Consider the following 21,379-nt stretch of genomic DNA (forward strand, 5'->3'; position numbering starts at 1 on the left):
AGAGCTGCCCGTCACTCACAGGCGTCACACTCAAGTGCTAGGTGACCTTTATGTTACGTTTGTGCACACGGTGACAGGAAATTAGACCTTGAGGGTTTCCAGAGGAAAGCATCATCTCCAAATATTCATCTCTTTAAAAATATTGCATAAAAGCAAATCAATTCACTTTCACAAAGATATGATCATCCAGTCAGGTCCTGTTAGTCATTTCTTTTAAGCTTAACCAAGTTTCTTCATTTTCACACCAAGGTTCTCCTTTGGCCTGTTCGAGCACCTAGAGGGGATTCATTTCATAAAAGACAAAACCAATTTCAACATAGCTGACATTTCACAAGGCCTCATGGCCTTTAATACAATTTAAACTGTTCAGTGGAGACGTTTTTACTATCCAGCAGCTGAACCGGAGGACAGAAGCTGAAGTGGACATGTTGGGTTTTAAGGCATTTTACCTGATAGACTTGCACTGCATGTGTGAAAGACTTCACTTAACACAGCCTCTGGTCGGTACATAGGCATCTGTATGCCTGTTTGCTCCCACACACTGTGCATGTGTAAAAGGGCAAATTTGTTGTTTGCTCTGACCTCTTGTCCAGCAGCATTTGCCTTTTAGAAACCAAACACATAAAGGTCAAGATGCTATTTACTCAGTCAAATTGTGTTTTAAAAGACTTTGGTCCACCATGTGCCATCAAAAAGACTTGATCAGAAACGGCCCAAACGAGAAAAATATAAAGCATTATTTAATATTAGAGAAAGAACTACCATGACATGCAGGTAGATAAGTGCACACGCTTCAGAGAATGGAAACAGGAATGAACACGGTACCACATCAATGAAGTATCAACATAAGCTAGTGTAGCAACACTGAGCATGTGAGGAAGATATAGTTAACCACTGTGAAAGATCAGTCAAAACTATAAAAAAAACATAACATACACATACATGCACGTACTAATGCAAAGTGCAGAATTACAGTTCAATTACCAAAGGTAGTGGCAAAAACGTCCCACGTAATGCTGCAAAACAACAATCACATTTCCATTTCCAAAGCAGCTGATGCAATCATGAGCTGTGGTTTGATACCAGCAGGATGTTTTACAAGTACCACTGTAACACTGCAGCATTCTCATGGTACCGAGCTTCAACCTTCAAACGGACTCACAGTTAACCGACAGTTGATCTTTAAGCAGAAATTTTAAAAAAAGAAACAGAGCAAATACATGAAAGCTGTTAAAAATACAAATGAGTAAAATGTAACTATATGCAGATGATGTAATTGTTTCTTTATGGGAATGTGTTTCAGGAATGAATGACTGAAAAACACTGCTGGCATAGGTGAAACAAAGTGAAAAGAAGCTAATAGTATATTTTTGAGATGTCTGAATATAAAAAAACCCTAATTTTTAAAAGTGTTAAAATTTCATTTTATTTAATAACATTTTATTTAATAACTCTTGCAAAGCACAGTCCTGGTGTCAGGGATTCAAATATGAGGCCAAGTGCAGGAGTCTGAAAGCATGTGCCGCCATTTTTAAGTTTAAAAAAAGGAAAACTAACAAGATTATTCAAGTTTTCAGAGGAAGTTGCACTAAAATACTCCATCACTCCTTTTCACAGTCCTTGGACCAATAAAAACAGTTCCTCTCCTCCTTGCAGCTGGGTGCATCCTTCGTCTGCAAAGCATTAACACCACCAGCAGGTGGACCCCAATCTCATGCCATAGACACATCGTCTCTTCATTAGCAGGGAATACTACCATCATCAGTCACATTCATCACTTAAAAAAGGTACCAACACTTTAGTCCACACCAGAGTCTGCACAGACCGCTCAGCGTTACACGTCTGTTGTGCGGATGCCATCGTCATCCAGGCTGAAGGGGAAGGAGGAGTGAGGCTGAGGCTGCGAGCGGTGTCGTCGCCGGCCGCTAGCAGCGTCTGCCGATGCTGTGAGCATCCCCAGCCCGCTGGTCGAAGGTACCTGGGACGCACTGGGGCAAGGGGTTGGGGTGGACAGGGAGTTGGAGGAGGATGAGGTGGACGAGGAAGTGGACGAGGAGGAGAGAGAAGGCAGAGTGGGGACAGGACTGAACGGGCTGTCTTCGTCCTCCATGTCCATGATGGACGGCTCACCCGGGGGAACTGGGGTCCAGGGTTGCCAGCCTGGAGCCACAGAGCAGGACTTGACCAGCTGGGGCCGCGCCTCGTTACTCTGCTGACGAGAGGGACCGCTGGGATTGTGTTTTTGATGGAGAGACGTCACTCGCTTAAACTGTCCCTGCAATTACAAGACAACGTAACAGAGGACGATCACTTTTCATGACTAAAAGCTTCACTTTCCATGTATATGGTGACGCACAAACTTATTCATACCCCTTGACTTTTCACATTTTGTAATATTACATCCACAACACTCCATGTAATTTAGATAATTGTGACTCTTCTTTAAAATAAATATCCTATAAATGTGACACGCATCTGAATGCAAAAAATTAATTGTTTAAAAATTTAGCCCATTTCTCTTTGTAAAATAGAACAACTTCTGTCACCTGGAAGCAAAATAAATTTTCAGAAAGATTGTTAGACTGATTGGATTGAAAAGCAATTTTGAAGTCTTAAAGCTAATCCTTGATTAGTTTTAGGTCTGAACTTTGACTGGGCCATTTTAACACATTGCTATGCTTTGGTCTAAATTATTACATTGTAGTTTGTTTATGATGTTGTTGTTGCTTTAAGATGTGCCTCAGCCCCTTCCTCCAGTATGATTTTTATTTCCAGGACTGCCCAGTATTTAGCTGCATCTCCTTTCCTATGAACTCTAATGATCTTCTCTGTTCCTGCAGAAGAAATTAATTCCCATCGCATGATACTGCCACCTGTGTTTTTCGCCCCGGAAGATTATGTGACTTTTGACCTGACTTCTAAAGACAGTGGGTGTCTCTGGCTCAAGATACATACACATATATGAGTGAAAGAAGTCTGGGTTACCCGTGGAGGTCCTCTGAATTCCCGAATTTTCATGTCAATATCATTGATCCAACCGTGCATTTCCTCCGGGGTGTCTGTCTGTAAAAACACCAGAAGATAAACAAAGAGCAGAATGTCAGAAATTATGTTCATACCTGCTAATGATCATCACCTGCATTAACAACCAACCTAAGTTATGTTTGACACATCTTTTAAATTTTTTTAACTCTTTTTATGCTTCTTCTGCTTGAAGTTTAATTAATATGATGGGAAGGCAATTTTTAATTAACAGTTTAACAAACAGCTTTTTGATCATGATAAGATACATAAAAATTTAAATTTTATTGGATTACCACACACAAATTGCAGTTTTCATAGCGATTTGCTCTAGGAGTAAAAAACAAAGGTATATTCTGCAAACTCAATGGATATTGTTATTTTACACTTTTTACATTTCATACATTGTCTGGGTTACTACATGTGCATGCTGAGGGGTATGTGCCCTGGGCAAATGAGAGCAAGTCATCTTTCATTGTCATCATCTTTTATCTTTCATATCCACATGTCGACGTATTTCAATATAGATTTCTAATTCAGTTTGGTTCTAAAATTATAATATCTATAAATTGGGGGGGAAAAAGAACCGATTTGGCCTTATAGTGACATACAAGACCAAAGTCAATCTCTCAGTCAACATGGCAGAACACAGAGCAAAGCGGAAACTAAACTTAAGGGAAAAAAGAAGCGAAAAATGCTGATTTGGTACAATAATTATCTATTTCAGAACATTTAAAAAGTGCAAAATGCAAAGATATGTTCTTTGTGCTGGAGGAGATTCAGTTGCATCAAGTGAAAAACAAAAATTGCAGATGATGCAACCAACCTGCAGGCTAATATCTCCTCTGATGAAACTGAAAAGAGTTACGGAAAGAAGGAGATCTTCACTTCAGAAACATTTATCATTTGCAAGAGACTGTGAACTAATTCACCAAGTATATTTATGAACAGACATGTTAAGGCTGGACAGAAAAACAGAAACTGATTTTCTAAAGATTGCTTAGCCCTTTAGTCCACCATGCTCATATGGACGCACGTATTGATGCTTTTGACTCTTTGTAGTTTAGGTGTTTCATGCAGAAACTGATGCATCACTGATGTAGCACAATAAACAAAATGTTAAGATCACGACTGTCAGGTTACACTGAAACTCTTTCCATGACACAGTGCAACATCAAGGCGAGGTAAAACATTTATATTAACCTTAAAGACATATTCAAACATTTTTCCAAATACTCATCAAATAAAAACTTAAATAAAACATAAATGTACAAAACAGAAACAAGCATGGTAACCTAAATTTTAAAAACGTAATTTTCAATAAGGTTTTTGTCTCTTGTTTTGCCTCATAGTTTCATGTATTTCAAATACTTATAATAAATCAGTTAATCACCTAATGCATTAATTAGTTAATAAAAACAGACAAATGCTTTAGTTGGCTGATAAAAAAAAACTTTGCAATAAAATTTGTAACAATAGCCTTAAATGCTATTTTTTAACAATACAAGGACAAACCTTTTAAAACTGTTTCACAAGAAAATCCGTAATTTGTTCCACAAACAGTGTATTGTATTTATCAGGATAAAAGTTTTGGAAAACCGAATTTACTTTCAGGTTTTCCCCATCATGTCTTTAGGCTGTGACATTGATTTCCATTTCATTTGTTTTTGTTTATCTGAGATCACCAAGTCTTTTTTTCACACTTCCTTTTTTCTCTCTCTCTCTAATCACAAACAGCGCTCGCTTGTCTCGTTCTCTCCCTCCACTTCCCATCTGATCCGGTGCTGACGCCTCGGTCAGCTGCTCTCCCAAGGGGAGGAACAGGATATTATTGCTGTTATGGTAACACATGGCTGCGTCCGATTCTCAAAAACAAACTGTTGAAGGAGCCAAAAAAAGGAGCCTGGGCCACACATCAGCAGCAGAGCATTTCAAGACAAACATTTCAAAACGTCAACACAGAAACACCTGGGATTCTAAAGAGACTCGTTGGCTTTATAAACAGTGGCTTGCAAAATATTTGCACCTCTTGGTTTTGTATTGTTGCAACCACAACCTTTAAAGTATTAAATTGGGATTTTATGTGACAGAAGCACATTTTTCTGTCTTACCTCTCTGAATTGTTTACAGCAAGTCACTTAAATCCACACAGATTGTTATTTAGACTGGATCAAGATCATCTGTGAACATTAACTTTGAAATGTTGCCACTAGTTTGTGATTGGATTTAGGTCTGGGCTTTGACTGGGCCGTTCTAACATAAACATGCTGAGGATGTTCAAGTGAAGGTCTGGAGGGATGATGAAGGTCACGGTCCTGCTGGAAGGTGAAGTTCTGTTGCAATCTGAGGTCTTTTCTCCACTCACTACATTATATTTAGCTACTTTCATGTCTCCATGAAGTTTGACAAGATCCCCTGTCTCTCGTATAAAAACAGCTTCCCCACAGCATGATGCTGCTGCTAACTTCATGTTTCACCTCAGAGGTGAGAAAGAATTCAGTCAAATCATATACAACAGCACCTTCTCTCCTCATGTCGGCTGGCTGCCGTTAGCTTGTCACAAACAGCAAATGGGATTTCTTATGGGTTTCCTTTAACAATGTCTTTCTTCTTGCCACTCTTCAATAATGCCAGACTGCTAATATTTATTTTGATTTCAAATTCTCCCATCTGAGTTGTGGATTTCTGCAGAGATCCTCCAGAGTTACCCTGGGGGTTTTGACTACTTATTTAATTGGTGCTCTCCTTGTCCGGTCTGTCGTTTTAAGCGATGTCTTGATAAGTTTTTAGTAGAGCCATACTCTTTCATTTTTCAGATAATCGATTGAACAGAGATCTGTGAGCTTTTCCAAGCTTGGGATTTGTTTTATATACAACCTTCTCCCTGAGAAAGTGTGTTTTTCGTCTTCATGTTGCTTTTTATTTCAATATGAACCCGTACCTCAGATTGTTTTTTGGGGTTTTTTGTATAAAAACATGAAAAAAAGATATAATTTTCCTTCCACTTAACAATTATGCACTACTTTGTATTGGTCTATCAAGTAAAATCCCAACATGCATTGAGGTTTGTGGCTGTGATTTAACAAAATGTGAAAAAGTTCAAAACTTTTGGAAGGCACTGTACTTTTTTTTCTTCTTTTGTTTTTACCTGGATGTAGAAAGTTCGGGAGTTGGTGATGATCTCAAATAGATTGTCTCTAAACAAAAGGTCCCTGGTGGAAAAGAGAAAAGGATTAAGTCAATTATACTTTTATAGATCAAAGAGAAAACTATTTTATCTCAAACATTTAACTCTTTACGTTTACCTGAAAAATAATATTTACCATGAACAAAAACCAGATCAGCTAATTAACTACTATCATAGATGAACAACTGAGACACAGTCTTGGTAAATATGATGGGTCAGTTATAGGGTAACAAAGTTGTTGGTAAAGGTTATGTAATGAAAAGTGAGTTGCAATAATTAAATTGTGATGAGGAAGTACCATTTATCTGCAGTGTTTGGATGAAAACTGGAATAATTCTTGATCTACTGTGCTTAGTTCCAGTGATGGAAACTAACTCCTGTGCAAGAAGATTCAAGTCTCTTCAAAAACAAAGTTTTTGGGTAGATAAAAACATTTGTATATACTGAAACTTTCACGAGATGAAAACGTAATTATGTTTGTTTATATCCGGTAGATAAACAGATTGGTAGAAAACACAATCTGACCGGACTGAATCAGACTGATTGTTTCATGACTCACCCTGACTTGACGAGACATTCATGGACCTTTTGAATGTCTCTGAGTGGAATACCGCGGAGAGGCTCCTTGTCCTGGGACATAAGCAGACACAAACCACAGTCACGCCGAGAGCGTCAACAGGAAATCAAAAAATAAATAAAAAGCATGCTGGCTCGTCACCGTGTCAGACTTGTAGTAGCTGACTGCGTTGTCATCCAGGGTGAAAAAACGCCTCTTCCAGCTCTTCCTCTGCAAATGCACAACACATCCTCTTTTTTTCCACTTATTTTAAGTTTTTGCTGAAGAGAATATAACTGGAAATCAGGCAGAGCACTCACCACATTTCCTTGTTTGACACAGAAACCACATCTCTGCACACCAGGCCTGTTTCCCTTCTTCTCCTTCCCCTCTGTCTCTTCAGTTTCATTCTGAAAGATTTCATCAGAGTGACCTCTTATCAGCGTCATTGTGGTAGCCGCCGTCAGATAAACTCTTCAATCACTACAAGTTGAAACTTGTAGTTTCAATCACCAGAAACTACATATATTTAGCATTTATGTTTATATGCTAAATATATTTAGCATATAAACATATTTACAGCTAAGTCAAATAATTATTTATTCAGGTTTAAATTTGATTACCAAGTCTCTCCCTACTGGAAGAGACATTAACATTTTAATATGACCCAAAACAAAATCCAACCTTGAATCTGATTGAGGATCTGTGAAAGGAGCAAAAGGTTAGGGTGAAGTCCAATGAGGCCTTCCAACGTCAAAGACAAAGAATCATCAACAAAGATAAATTGCAAAAATGTCAGTGGAAACATACAAAAAGCTGATCCTTATCTTTTGACATGCCATTAAATATAAATAAAAAAAAGATGTTCTTTTCTTTCCAAAAGAGTTTTTACTTTTTTGACATATACCTGTCTAGTTTCCTGCCAGAAAGAAAATTCTTGGTTAAGTTAAAATAACCTTAACCATGCTTGATTTTAAGAAACCATGCTCTTTAAATGCTATTGCTGAATGATTATCTCAGTTATAGTCAACTCATAATATTAGACTGTGATTCAATTTATTACATAACTCTAGTTTTAACTGTAAATCTTACATTGGTTTGACTAAATCCAGACTTCAGTTTATAGTCCGTATCACTCTTTTGGAGTGATTACGGCTCAGATCTCAGTCTTACCTGGATTGGAGTATGGACCACCACACCTCCAATGATCTCCGTCTTATAGGCCTGTTGTTTCCTCCCTCCCTGAGAGTCACTGATCACGGCGCTAGCATCAGATTTGGGAGGCGCAGGGCAGGATTTAGGAACCTGCCAAAAGGTAGGACAGTACAAGCAATCCAGACGTCAACATTTAGGAGAAAATGCATATTAAAAGACAGATACTGTATGTGTCTATCTTCAAAATGTAAAACAGAAAATATACGCAAGAAACTGGCCATGACTTCCAGCCTTAAATAGTTTTGTTTTTTTCTACTCCTAAAGGACAGACATTAAAAGACAGAAACAGATGCAGATTTATAATTTTTAAAAAGGCAATATTTATTGTACTAAGCAATACACAAGTTAATTTTTGGAGCTGCAATTTCTTCTCCTTAATACAAAGAACATTTTCTTCTCTCTGGAGCTTTAAAGCTTAGAAACAGCCAAAGTTAGAAGTCCCTCACAAAAGGAAAATTTAATATAAACTGTATTATTTTTAGCAAGATTTTTGCAATGTGAGAGTGAGCATGCTAACACTGTAATTAAACAATGGGAACTTGAGTGTACGCCCAGTGGTCAATCAAGAATAAACAGTCTCCTCAAACTTATCTGACGTAGCAGAAAAGTGGTGAAAAGTCACCTTGGATAAAAGGAGAGTGATGAGAAAATTGTACTCTTTATTCCCATTAGAACTGTTAAAAAAATATGCTATAAACCAACATAAAATAGTACATAAGAGCTGGGTGTATTTTCTACAAATAAACATGTTAAAAGTCTTTTAGTCATTCCACTTTACTCTAGTCTCCCAAATAAAATCCTGTGCTTGGTACAAAAAGAAAACAAAACAATAACCTATGTATAAATTAATCTCAGTATTGATCCGGCTGTTCTTTGAAGGCATCAGAGAGGACATTAGTGAACAAACAACATTATGAAGACCAAGGAAACCAGCTGAGATCTAGGTTATAAAACAAAATCTCAAGCTCTGAAAATAAATTTACCATCTCAGAATAGAAAGAGTGTGGAAAAAATACAAATTTAGCAAGTCATGGCCGTCCACCCAACATGATAAGCTGGTAAAGGAGTGCAGAGAAGCAGCCATGATAATAGTAGCTCTGCAGGAACTGCAGAAATCCACTACTAGATCACTGACAGAAAGTTGTCAAAAGACTTGTTTGCACTGCAGTTTACCCATGTTGACGATACAGCAAACGTGGTAGAAGTTGCTTGTGTCAGATAAGATCAAAATAAAAGTATTTTAACCAACATCCAAAATCGTATGTGTGTGAGACTAGAAAGCTGGAAATCAGCTGATGATAAAAACCACTGAAAGTTTATGGTTGTGATATGAACAAAATGACACAGCAGATATTTCTATTTCAATCACAACATGCAGATCATACAGCAAGAACGCATTTTCTGATCAAATGTATTTTATTTAACAGCTTTAGTTAGGACCCACTGAAAGTACAGATGTTACATAATGTTACCAACTTTAGGAAAAAATGGTTTGTATTGCATAACAGAAATCTGCAAGAGGCATATCTTGTTGTCAGAACTTACTTAGAGCTTTACAAGACCCAACAAACACTGAAATGAAAGCCACATAAACAGTTTCTCTTTCCTACTCCATCAACTGTCTTAATTTTGACGTCACACAGGATCTGGGTCCTTGTCTAAGTCTACAAAAATATACACTCATCTACCACAGAGAACAATATAAAAATATGAATGATGATTTAATGTGTCAAACATTAACCACTGCATTATTTTCACAAGCCATTTCCTTTTTAGGGGTGTGCTAACATCCCGTCCCTTCCGCCTCACACGACTTCTTTGTTGAGGCCAAGATGGCTCAGAAAGAAAGCAGCAGCAAAGAAGCAGAGCAGATGCCACCCCCAACGACGGGGAAGTGAAAGAGAGAGCAAGTGATGTAGCTTCCTGTGTCGGCGAGCAGGTGAGCGCGCAGCAGCAACGCTCTCCTCTCTGGCACCTGCTGCTGCCATCATCAGACATCTGGACGGCGCTGGTCACAAATGTATTCCAGCTGAATACACAAATATTATGCAAACGTGCGAACTAGATGTTAACACCTCCACCACGTTGACGTCTGAGTGTTATCTCTGCTGCTGTCATGCATTTACAATTTCCCCATTCAGTCAGTGTTAACAGAGGGTATTTGTGGGTGATGTGCTGGCATCCGCAAAACTGATGGGGTCAAACTGGTTTTGGAGCTGCCCTCCATCAATACGTCATTATATGTCAGTTATATAAACCGACATATAATCGGGTGAAGTGTGCCAGCATGTATACGTGTTGCTCTTACGGTGATCTTGCTGGCCTTGTTGAGAGCATCCACCCAGTTCCTCATGTCGACTGCATCATTGGCTTGAAGGTAGTACCGCCGTGAAACTGCATTTATGACTGCCAAAAACATAAAATGAAAAACACAACAGAGAGGAGTTCATGAAATCCACAGCGACCGCCGTTGGGGGATTTTATCATGAGTAACAAAAATGAACGCAGTTGTGTAATGCCGCACAGCACGAGTCATCGTTTCACGACTCCAAGATAAAACTCACCGAAGCAGAACTCGGTCTTCGGCTTTTGCTTTGCAGTGGCTTCACTCACCTGAGAAAAGAAAAGACAAGAAAAAAGAAGACAGAAGAAAAGAAAGGAGAAGAGAAAAGAGAAAAGAAGAGAAGAGAGGAATCTTTGATGTCAGGGAAGCCAGATGTCATTATCTGTGCGAGCAAACCAACATCTGGAAAACTTCACATCGCTGCTGCATGTGACTGCAAACTGGAACTGCAGATAACCCTGAATTCTTGAGTATCTCAGAATCCTTGAGTGAATTTCCACATTACTGTATTCGTGGGTGTAGTGAGAACAAACACTACAGACCTGACCTTTGACTCACAAGAACTGCTTTAAGTCTTTAAGAATACTCTAGATGGATAACAGATTCAACCACAACAACCTCTTCTCTCATGTCTATAGCATTAAGAATATTTTCCTGTAGGCAGTTTTTATATTTGAAAGATCTTAGTTAGATCATTCAGAATATATGAAAGGTGGTTTAACTTATCAGTCTTAAGAGTGCAATAGAAAACAAATATTTTTGTTGTTGGTTGTCTGATTGGCTGATCAGGCCCTTGTGACAACTCCCACCAGCTCCCAAGCAGGCAATACCACAGAAGAAGAAAAAAAAACATTTAGGAGACAAAAAGAAGCCGAATCAACTTTTTCAGATGTACATGTTTATTTGCATTGCACGCTTTGCTATGTTCATTTAAATTTATGTGAAGTTCCTGCAATAATTTCCTTTGGGTTTTTTCTTCAACTCAAATGAAAGCTCTTAAAGCATGTCACTCTGCTCCAAATCAAAAGTGAGAGGCCTTCAGACATCCCAAAAGCCAAAACCAGGATGCCAGAAGCTGATTTATTAAGTCTTTTTAGACAACCTACTGCTGGGTTTAGTTAGAAAATTGTCCCTGGGATGCAGTTTCTATAAATAGAGGGTGGATTCGGTGCTATAAACACAAACTGCATGACACCTGCATGTGTTCACATGTCATTGCTGCAGGTTGGTAGGTCTGTGCAGCTGGCAGGCTCCACCTGAATACTGCAAAGTCGTGCAAAGTTTACTGCTGTATCAGATATCTGACTGTCTGGTTGAACACATCGGGTTAAGAAGAAGCCACTTATTTCCACATCAAACTAGTCTGAGAAGGTTGAGCTGGATCAAACCAACTCAATGATGAAGGGAGGTGAAAATAAAATAAATGCAATCATTTCCAAGATCTATTATTAACTTACTAGCTAAAAGAGTACGAGAATCAACGATGCTTTACTACACAACTGAATGCAGGATGGGATCAAACAAAACAATCAAGAAACAATGACTTATTATAGTAAAGCAATTAATCTGACCCAAGCTAAATAAAGTTACCTCCTCGCTTTTTCACTTTTGCATTATTGATTGTTCAAAGGGGAGGAAATGCTTCAGATAAATGTTTAGTAGATTATAGGGCTGTTTGATTAAAGTACAGTAATATAGTTGAATGTAGCCTACATGGGCATTACGTAAATTCCTGACTGTAGTCCAAAGATGTCTGAAAACAAACGGGGGTGCACGCTTTTACCTTAGAGATGTAGGTTAATCTCAGGCTGCCAACAAAGCTGGCTCCGCTGGCCAGGTTCTGCATACAAACAGAGCAGTCATTAGCTCAGAGTCCAAGGTCCCACGGCTTTATATTGATCATTTTTCATTTCCTCCTGCTGCTTGTGCAAATGTGCTTCCAGTTTGGTGGTGTGTTGTGTGTGAGCACCTGTGGATTGTCCATGTACCATTGCAGGACATTCCCCTGTGTGTCGAGGATGAAATATCGCCTCTGGAAGCGGCAGCTGTTCTCCTTCTCCTCGATGTCCAGGAAGCCGCACACACGGTTCAAGCGGTCCAGATACGGCATCGCTGCCACTATCACATAATCACTGAGACACAGAGGCAGAGGCAGACAGATGTGGAGGGTAAATCATCTCTGAGTTAAGAGTTCAGACACACACACACAGGAAGAGAAAGACCCACTCGCACTCAGCAGTTTTTCATGTGACGTGATTGAGGCTGAGCTGCAAAAGCCGAAAGCCCGAGGCTGAGCTGAGGCCCTCCACCACAGCCGAAAATTACACACTACTCTCCAGATCTGCACACAGGCACATTTCTATAGGACAGGGAAGAGGAAAGAAAGGAGCTCAAGTCAAAGAAGTGTGGCTTGAAGAGGGATGTTTATTGAAAATGAAGAAGAGCATGTAAAATACAGAGCTGCTGGCAGATTCCTAAAAATAATCAGGACTAATTCTTCTCAGAAACTCAGTTATTCTTGTCATATTTATTTATTCTGCTTGTTTCTGGAAGTATCAAGCAGTATTTTATTTCATTTATTTACCTCACTGCAAGCTAAACCAGAATTAAACACAAAACTATGTGCAGGACATGTTCATGTTCTGTTTCTAGATATTTCAGCCTGGCAGAAACCAGCCCCTTGCTCTACTCTTTGCTTCGTACAGACTGAACCCACGGCTGTTGAGAGATGATTGCTTCCTGGAGGCGTGGACACCAATGAAGTTTTACATTTTAACCCATTTGCTAACATTTGGCCATAACTTACACAATGCACCAGTTCAGTGCTATGAAGCTAACCAGGAATTGCCTGCACTGCAAACAACCATCTCCAACTGCGAAGAGAGAAGTGCCAAGCAAGGGTGGGCAATATGAATTTGGAATTTTATTGCAGTGTTTTGTAGTGCTATTGAGATACTGATAAAAAAAAATTAGATGAAAATGTATGACTGGGACTGCATGGCCCAGCATTCATAGTGCCCCAAACGCAAATACTGTTCTTGAAAACATTCATACTCCAGATGTCATTTATATTACTAAACTGTAACATTAGTTACAGTTAGTATTTAATGATACTTTATTAATTATACTTTCAAATTTAAATATATTTTTGAAAAACTGCATAATTAGGTTTTTGAAGTTACTAATATTTATTGATGTTCTCATGAAGCAAACAGTGAAGAAAATAGTAAAAATAACATTTTTATTTTTAACATCAATAATTTAAATTTATCAAGACAATAATAAATCTAAACTGTTATCAGGATAACGAATATTTCACAATGTATGACAAACGATACAATAAATGAACAAGGACCGAGCTGAATGTGATGGTTGTTGATGTTAAATTCAGTATTTGGCTTCGTCGCCAACACGGACCGAACGACTTTGTTCACTTCCTCCGCTGCCATTGTTAAAACTACAAGCAGACTACAAGTCTGAAACAACGCAGAAAAACAAGGTCTTCATTCATAACTTCTCTTTCTGTTTGCTGATTGACCCAGTAGAAAATTTACAGAAGAAATCGAGCTCAATGGGAGAGAACCCCAACTGAGAACTGAAGGGAGATGAGAATTGAGTACAATTGTGTAGAAAAGCAGTGGCCAGGCTGTAGATGTTATGATGTTGTGCTTTTTGTTTATCTTAGAAAGATAAACAAAAAGCACAACATCATAACGGCTAACTAGGCATTACCTGTGAGTGATGAACTATTATGAGGGGCCGTTTAGGACAAAATTTACGTTTTGTCTCTCACACACTACCAAAAACTCTCGCATACTCCAAAAAAGTAGCCACGCACACTCCAAAAAATTACGTTTTGTCTCTCACACACTACCAAAAACTCTCGCATACTCCAAAAAAGTAGCCACGCACACTCCAAAAAATTACGTTTTGTCTCTCACACACTACCAAAAACTCTCGCATACTCCAAAAAAATAGCCTCGCACACTCCAAAAAATTACGTTTTGTCCCTCACACACTACCAAAAACTCACGCATACTCCAAAAAAATAGCCTCGCATACTCAAAAAATTACGTTTTGTCTCTCACACACTACCAAAAACTCTCGCATACTCAAAAAAATTACATTTTGTCTCTCACACACTACCAAAAACTCACGCATACTCAAAAAAATAGCCACGCACACTCAAAAATTACTCACGCACATTCAAAAAATACTCAAATTGCGTATACACACACTACTAAAATGTCACACACACACACACAAACGTTAACTTTCTCGCTCACATACACTACTATCAGCTCGCTCACATACACTGTACTAACAGCTCGCACATTCACAAACGTTAACTTTCTCGCTCACATACACTACTACCAGCTCGCGCACATACACACAAACGTTAACTTTCTCGCACACATACACTGCTAACAGCTCGCACATTCACAAACGTTTATCTCTCACATACACAAGACTAAAGTTGAACACACACACAGTACTAAGACTCGTTTTATGTATGTGTGAGAGCGAGACTTTTTATGAATGTGTGAGAGCGACACTCTTTATGAATGTGTGAGAGCGAGAATCTTTTTGAATGTGTGAGAGCGACACTCTTTTTGAATGTGTGAGAGTTGTCACGGAAGAGGCGGGGCATAATTTTTGGATCAAACTGCGCATGCGTAGATCCTAAACTATAAGTTTCGATTGTTGACTCACTGTATGTTCTATTACTTAGTATATTTGTGCTTTTAAATATATATAGAACGTTTAACTTTCTTGTAGATTAAATGTGCTATAGAAATAAATGAATCTGATTGATTGATTAAAAATAGCAAAATTGCTGTAGTACAATCTGTCCACTGGGAATTTTGCTATTTTTAATCAATCAATCAGATTCATTTATTTCTATAGCACATTTAATCTACAAGAAAGTTAAACGTTCTATATATATTTAAAAGCACAAATATACTAAGTAATAGAACATACAGTGAGTCAACAATCGAAACTTATAGTTTAGGATCTACGCATGCGCAGTTTGATCCAAAAATTATGCCCCGCCTCTTCCGTGACAACTCTCACACATTCAAAAAGAGTGTCGCTCTCACACATTCAAAAAGATTCTCGCTCTCACACATTCATAAAGAGTGTCGCTCTCACACATTCATAAAAAGTCTCGCTCTCACACATACATAAAACGAGTCTTAGTACTGTGTGTGTGTTCAACTTTAGTCTTGTGTATGTGAGAGATAAACGTTTGTGAATGTGCGAGCTGTTAGCAGTGTATGTGTGCGAGAAAGTTAACGTTTGTGTGTATGTGCGCGAGCTGGTAGTAGTGTATGTGAGCGAGAAAGTTAACGTTTGTGAATGTGCGAGCTGTTAGTACAGTGTATGTGAGCGAGCTGATAGTAGTGTATGTGAGCGAGAAAGTTAACGTTTGTGTGTGTGTGTGTGACATTTTAGTAGTGTGTGTATACGCAATTTGAGTATTTTTTGAATGTGCGTGAGTAATTTTTGAGTGTGCGTGGCTATTTTTTTGAGTATGCGTGAGTTTTTGGTAGTGTGTGAGAGACAAAATGTAATTTTTTTGAGTATGCGAGAGTTTTTGGTAGTGTGTGAGAGACAAAACGTAATTTTTTGAGTATGCGAGGCTATTTTTTTGGAGTATGCGTGAGTTTTTGGTAGTGTGTGAGGGACAAAACGTAATTTTTTGGAGTGTGCGAGGCTATTTTTTTGGAGTATGCGAGAGTTTTTGGTAGTGTGTGAGAGACAAAACGTAATTTTTTGGAGTGTGCGTGGCTACTTTTTTGGAGTATGCGAGAGTTTTTGGTAGTGTGTGAGAGACAAAACGTAATTTTTTGGAGTGTGCGTGGCTACTTTTTTGGAGTATGCGAGAGTTTTTGGTAGTGTGTGAGAGACAAAACGTAATTTTTTGGAGTGTGCGTGGCTACTTTTTTGGAGTATGCGAGAGTTTTTGGTAGTGTGTGAGAGACAAAACGTAAATTTTGTCCTAAACGGCCCCTCATAAACTATAGTGTGACAGCCGTCTCTATCCCTCCAGTTGCTAATAGTCTTATGAGACCGTGTTGCCTTTTCAGGCTGAAAAATGATCATGAGCTTTTCAATGAAACGGTTCTCACAAGAACCAGAGCAAGAAATGCCATCAGGCACACAGGTCACACCTGCTGGGTGGAACTCCTGCAGAGTTATTTTTAAACCAATGCTTAAGAAAAATGCATCATTTTGAAACTATGCTCTGCGTCGCATGCGTCAATCGTGCATGTTTGCCACTGAAATAGGTCAAAGATACAGAAGGCATTAGCAGAAGCGCAGGCTTAGATGGAAACATGAAGGTGGAGGTGCACGGGTCACACAGATGCCATCACTGAGACGCACATCCACACAACTGTGTGCAGGCACACAAGCTATTCTGGGCATCAGAAAACATCTGGTTTAATCATTGCTGGGAGAAACTGTGGGGAGGTTTTTCCATCTTTGGTAAAAACCAAACCAATAAATAAAACTTGGATGATATTTTAAATGCCCTGTTTTTTAAAAGAAAATGCACAAAAGCAGCAAACATACAGTAGCTTAGGGGAAAAAGTATTGTATTTAGATAAGGGCTGTGGTATCAGACATACTTCACACAGAAGAATGGAGTGAAACATTCCTCTACAAACAATGATCATTTGTGCACCAGATCAACCAGTCTAATGAACAAAACCGGATAGTAAGCATTTAGAAAGCAAAGACGGTTAGTGATTAGTAATGGCTTTATTTCCATCCTGAGGTTTTGGGGTCTAGTAAAGCAGAAAAAGGGAGGATTGAATAATCTTGACTAATCACAGGCAGGTTTCTGGCCACAAGTTACCAAAGTTTTAAAAGCTTACGGTTTCAAAACCATAAAATGTTCCATCATGTTGGTTTAAAGTCCAGTTCAAAGTAGGACAGAGAAAGTGCTGCAAATACCAGCGTTTTCTTCAGCACCATAGAGTAAAGCAGAGCTACGATAACACGGCACTGCTGGTCAGCTGGCTGAAAGAAAGCTGCCACACCTTTCTTCATGGCTAGAATAAAAGATCAGTTCAGCTCTTTGTGAATATTTCTGGTTGCAAATGACAGACAGTCATGCAGAAACTAAAGGAGCACTAGCTATATTTATTATTTAGGTCATGTTTTAAAACTACAGTTGGTCAACTACAAGTGGGATTTCTGTGAAGCAACAGACTGCAGGCTGACTCCCAGAGCATTTAGCTCTACTAATGAACCAGCTTGTTAGTTGAGTCTGCTGAGTTGTGAGGCACTTGTTATTTGTTTATTTTTTAAAATATCCTTCCTCTCATCTTAGCAATTGGGCAGATCTGAATGAGGCCATTTTTACTTATTTTCTATTCCAGTTTATTAAATTGATCAAAACTAACAACTTTACAAATGCACCATAATAGGACGCATTTTTTTAGTTACAAAAATATCAGATAAAAGTTACAGATATGAACTATGATGCATAAATCAAGGAATTCTTGTAATTCCTTAATTTTATTTTGGATTAAAAACTTCCATTTCTATTTGTAAAAATTGCACCAGATTTGTTGTGTCTTCCATGCTGAATATGGCATGTTAACAAAATTTCCAAAAGCTTTTCATGTCCAAACCAACAGTCTCATCCAAATAGCAAAAGAAGGCATTTTAAATGTCATCAAAAGCATTTTTGTAGGTAAAATAATAAAAATTTCTAGGGGGGGTTGCCAAAATTCTGGGGTCATTTATGTCCCTTGATTGAAATTTGTGAAACAGTGTGATCCAAATGACAATTATGTTAAATATAAACAAATCCCTTTGAAGAATGTTCTGCATGTTTAATGGGTAGAATAAATATCAGTTACTTCTTGGAAAAGGAGCAAAAAAATATCCAGCTTTCTGAAACTGTAACCTACAATATCAAATATGAAGATGCCTTTTTTTTATTTGTTTGTTTAGGAAGATGCAGTAAAGCACCAAAGACAACTGCAGATTCACTGATGGTAATGCATGTCAAGGTCAAATCTCCAAGAAATAACCGATCAGTGCATGTCCAGCTCAGATCAGTATTCAACTTTTTGTCCAATCAATGAGAGTTGCTTTGAAAAATGGTTAAGTCTAGTAAGGAGGACTTTGTGGGCAGCTATTTTGAGTGAATACTGTGAAACTGTAAGATCCTGTGAGAATCGTATACCAGCCCACGCCTCACTTAAATAGGGGAAAGAATGGACAACTCGGTTTTTAACCCTTCACTTCTCTGAGCACTGTTCAGTTACGTACCATCAACACTTGTGCCTCCTTTGTCTCAGACCAGCTATGTACCAATCCATCGGCAGCAGATCGGAAGTGGTCAATTTTCCTCGAGGCAGTCAGTTGATGAGATACTCATCCATATTTCCATATTTTAAAAAAATACGTATTTCACCCATTCATTAAATGCATCATAACTAAGAACCCCCAATATTTTAGAACTGAAATCGTCCGTGGCCAGAAAAAAAAAACTAACTGTGCATCCCTGCGTCTGTCTACAACTATTTGAAGTGGATGAGTTGTGCCATAAAATGATATTTCTGTTAAGTAGAGAGCTAGAAATCATTTCTAGATGTTGCATATTTGTTGCCAGTTCACTGAACAGATAGGGTTTAACGCAACTTCCCGCTGAAGTTGAGTTCGAGCATGTAAAACTGAACTGTTCTCAGTCTGAATTACTCAACAACACCTGACATGCACAGCATTAGTTCAGCTCAGATGACCTGCAGTGACTCACTGACACCAACAAGTCCACGCAATGACACACCTACTGCAGTTCCCAGCTCCAGCACGCACACAAAGCGACGGCCAGAGCCATGAAGTGGCCCTGCTGCTGCTGCTGCTGTCTCTAGACTACTTACCCGCTGTGGAGAGTCAGAGTGCGCCACAGCCAGCGCCCCGAAACCAAGCGGAGAGCGCAGAGCCTGCCTCAGCGGCTACGATCATCCTCAGAGGAACTTTTAGACAACTTTTACGGACTGCAGACTTACAGATGAACCGGCGTGCACAACGCCCTCACACTATTCTCTATTTGTTTGTGTGATCGGGTTACAGGAGACTTGCCTTTTTTTCCGGGTTGGACGTTTCGGTATTAGAATAAACCAGCCCCGGATGTGATCTATGCGTCCCCTGAGTTCCAGCCCCAACCTCATCCTCCTCCTCCTCCTCCTCCTGCAGCTGCTGCTCACTTTTTACCCGAGGGAGAGAAAACCGAGTTTAACAGGCCTTTCTTATAACTTTAAATTCAGTTTCATGTTACACCTTTATCAACGCAATCCCTTTGTAAAACACATCTTTAATTAATAGAAGGCTTTCACTGCATCGGAAGTGTGAGCTCTTTCTCTCTGCATGCCATATGTCATCTAGTCTTTTTCAAGAACTAGGTCAAAGTGCTGAATCAGGTGGTTTATATGAAAGAGCTGTAAAAGAAGGAAGCATGCACCTGGACAAACAGGAGCACGGAGGAGACATGGCTATTGTCCTACATGCAGGTGCAAAACTATGGTGTCAAAATTAAATAAATTAACCTGTGTATACACGTATTAACTTGTGAAGAATTTACTAAAATCATACATAATTTACAAATTCATTCATTAAATGTTTTGATAATAAAAAACATCCGAAAACAAAACTTAATAATTTACTGTTAAATGTTACCCATTTAAACCGTAAAAAGTGGATTCTAATATCTGATTGGTTAAAATCCACAGTACGTCAGACACAGACCAATGATCTTGAGTAACTCTGTCTCAGTCCCGCCCCCTGGCTGTGAGTGATGGAACAGACAGATAAAATCAATTCTGTACTAAATTCATTACCATATTGAGCTAAATATAGAGTTGACGTTGTCAGTAGGTATAAAAATTAGATTAACCAAAGAGTTTCACATTCATGCTTAAAAAAACAACAAAAAAAACCCATTAACAATTATCTAGATATACAGATAGATGAATTTGCTGCTATCTCTCCAGATTTGTTTACTTTATCAAACTTAAGTCATGTTGAACCCTTGTGTTGGCTAATTTATCCTCACTGAGGATCTATTGGAGCTCTGAAGTTATTTTGTGAAACATTAGTCACATCTATCACTTTATGGTACACTTACATTTGTTTAGTCTACCTCTGTTGTTAAATTTATATTTTTTGATCTGTTTCATCTAGACTATTTTGGACTTTTTTGTTGATATACTCATATTTATCTTTTTATTAGTGGTGTCACAATTAAAGGAAACAAATACACATGCTGTCATAGCTTTCCAATTTTTATTTTTAAACCCTTTCTCTCACTTACAGTTATGTACTTGTGCTGGTCTATCACATTGGGGTTGAGGTTTGTGTGACAAAATGTGCAAAGGTTAACATCTGTGCAACTCTACTTCTTTGCAAATCACTTTATAAAATGTATTTCTTCTCCCTACTCCATTTTACACATATAACCCATATATTTTAGTTTGATTTTTGAGTTTTTTATTGTTTGAATGACATCTGTCATTTTAAATTAAATAAGTAAATAAACTAAAACAAAAATAAGAAGGTCAGGTTTTATATTTTCACTTTTTGTCTTCGTTATGAGTCATTTATGATTGAGAGATATTCAGGTATTGATTTCTGTCTGAAGATAGCATGGGTTTCAATGCAAAAAAAGCAATATATATATATATCTCTCTATATATATCTATATATATATGTATATATAGAGAGATATATATACATATATATATATATCAATCTGCAAAGTAAAGACATTGATGTTTGGAAAATGTCTTTTCTTTAAATTCCATTCTGTGGTTTTTAATTTTGAATTTAATTTTTTGCAGGGTTTTTTTCCACTTTCAAACAAAGGTAACCACAAATTAGCCTAACTTCCTTTTTTCACCACTCTGCTCCTCGTCTTCTTAAGACTTTAGATTTTGTTTTGACACGTTTTGCAGACTCTCCTCACACCGAGTCTCATCAGCCGAAATGCTAAATATTCGTTTTGCACAGGTAGTGGTTTTGCTTTTAGTCATTTTTC

The 21,379-nt window shown here is 38.3% G+C and overlaps 1 protein-coding gene across 3 annotated transcripts; it reads right to left on the minus strand.

The window, feature by feature from the left end:
• Positions 1-722: 722 nt before the first annotated feature.
• On the minus strand, positions 723-19,469 carry plekha2 (pleckstrin homology domain containing A2). Of its 3 annotated transcripts, XM_032578921.1 has the most exons (13): positions 19,227-19,469; positions 12,550-12,682; positions 12,293-12,455; positions 12,107-12,163; positions 10,544-10,592; positions 10,288-10,385; positions 7,938-8,069; positions 7,085-7,174; positions 6,927-6,995; positions 6,768-6,838; positions 6,170-6,233; positions 2,956-3,063; positions 723-2,275 (listed from the first exon to the last, which is right to left on the minus strand). In XM_032578921.1, exons 3-13 carry the CDS (start codon positions 12,431-12,433, stop codon positions 1,835-1,837), a joined length of 1,320 nt encoding a protein of 439 aa, XP_032434812.1. In that variant the 5' UTR covers positions 12,434-12,455; positions 12,550-12,682; positions 19,227-19,469; the 3' UTR covers positions 723-1,834. The 3 variants fall into 3 exon arrangements, with proteins under 3 accessions (XP_032434812.1, XP_032434811.1, XP_032434813.1); XM_032578920.1 differs by lacking the exon at positions 12,550-12,682; XM_032578922.1 differs by lacking the exon at positions 12,550-12,682 and having other exon boundaries at positions 2,986-3,063; positions 19,227-19,468.
• Positions 19,470-21,379: the final 1,910 nt, after the last annotated feature.

This window comes from Xiphophorus hellerii, chromosome 12 (genome assembly GCF_003331165.1).
Source record: "Xiphophorus hellerii strain 12219 chromosome 12, Xiphophorus_hellerii-4.1, whole genome shotgun sequence".
Lineage (NCBI taxonomy): Eukaryota > Metazoa > Chordata > Actinopteri > Cyprinodontiformes > Poeciliidae > Xiphophorus > Xiphophorus hellerii.

Bases quoted from the DNA above. Each gene is read 5' to 3' on its own strand.
- plekha2 (XM_032578920.1), bottom strand. From the start codon at position 12,433: ATGCCGTATCTGGACCGCTTGAACCGTGTGTGCGGCTTCCTGGACATC. The intron at 6,839-6,926 runs GTGACGAGCCAG...CTTATGTCCCAG, and splicing joins GCTACTACAAGTCTGACACG to GACAAGGAGCCTCTCCGCGG. The intron at 3,064-6,169 runs GTAAAAACAAAA...GTGTTTTTACAG, and splicing joins CCCGAACTTTCTACATCCAG to ACAGACACCCCGGAGGAAAT.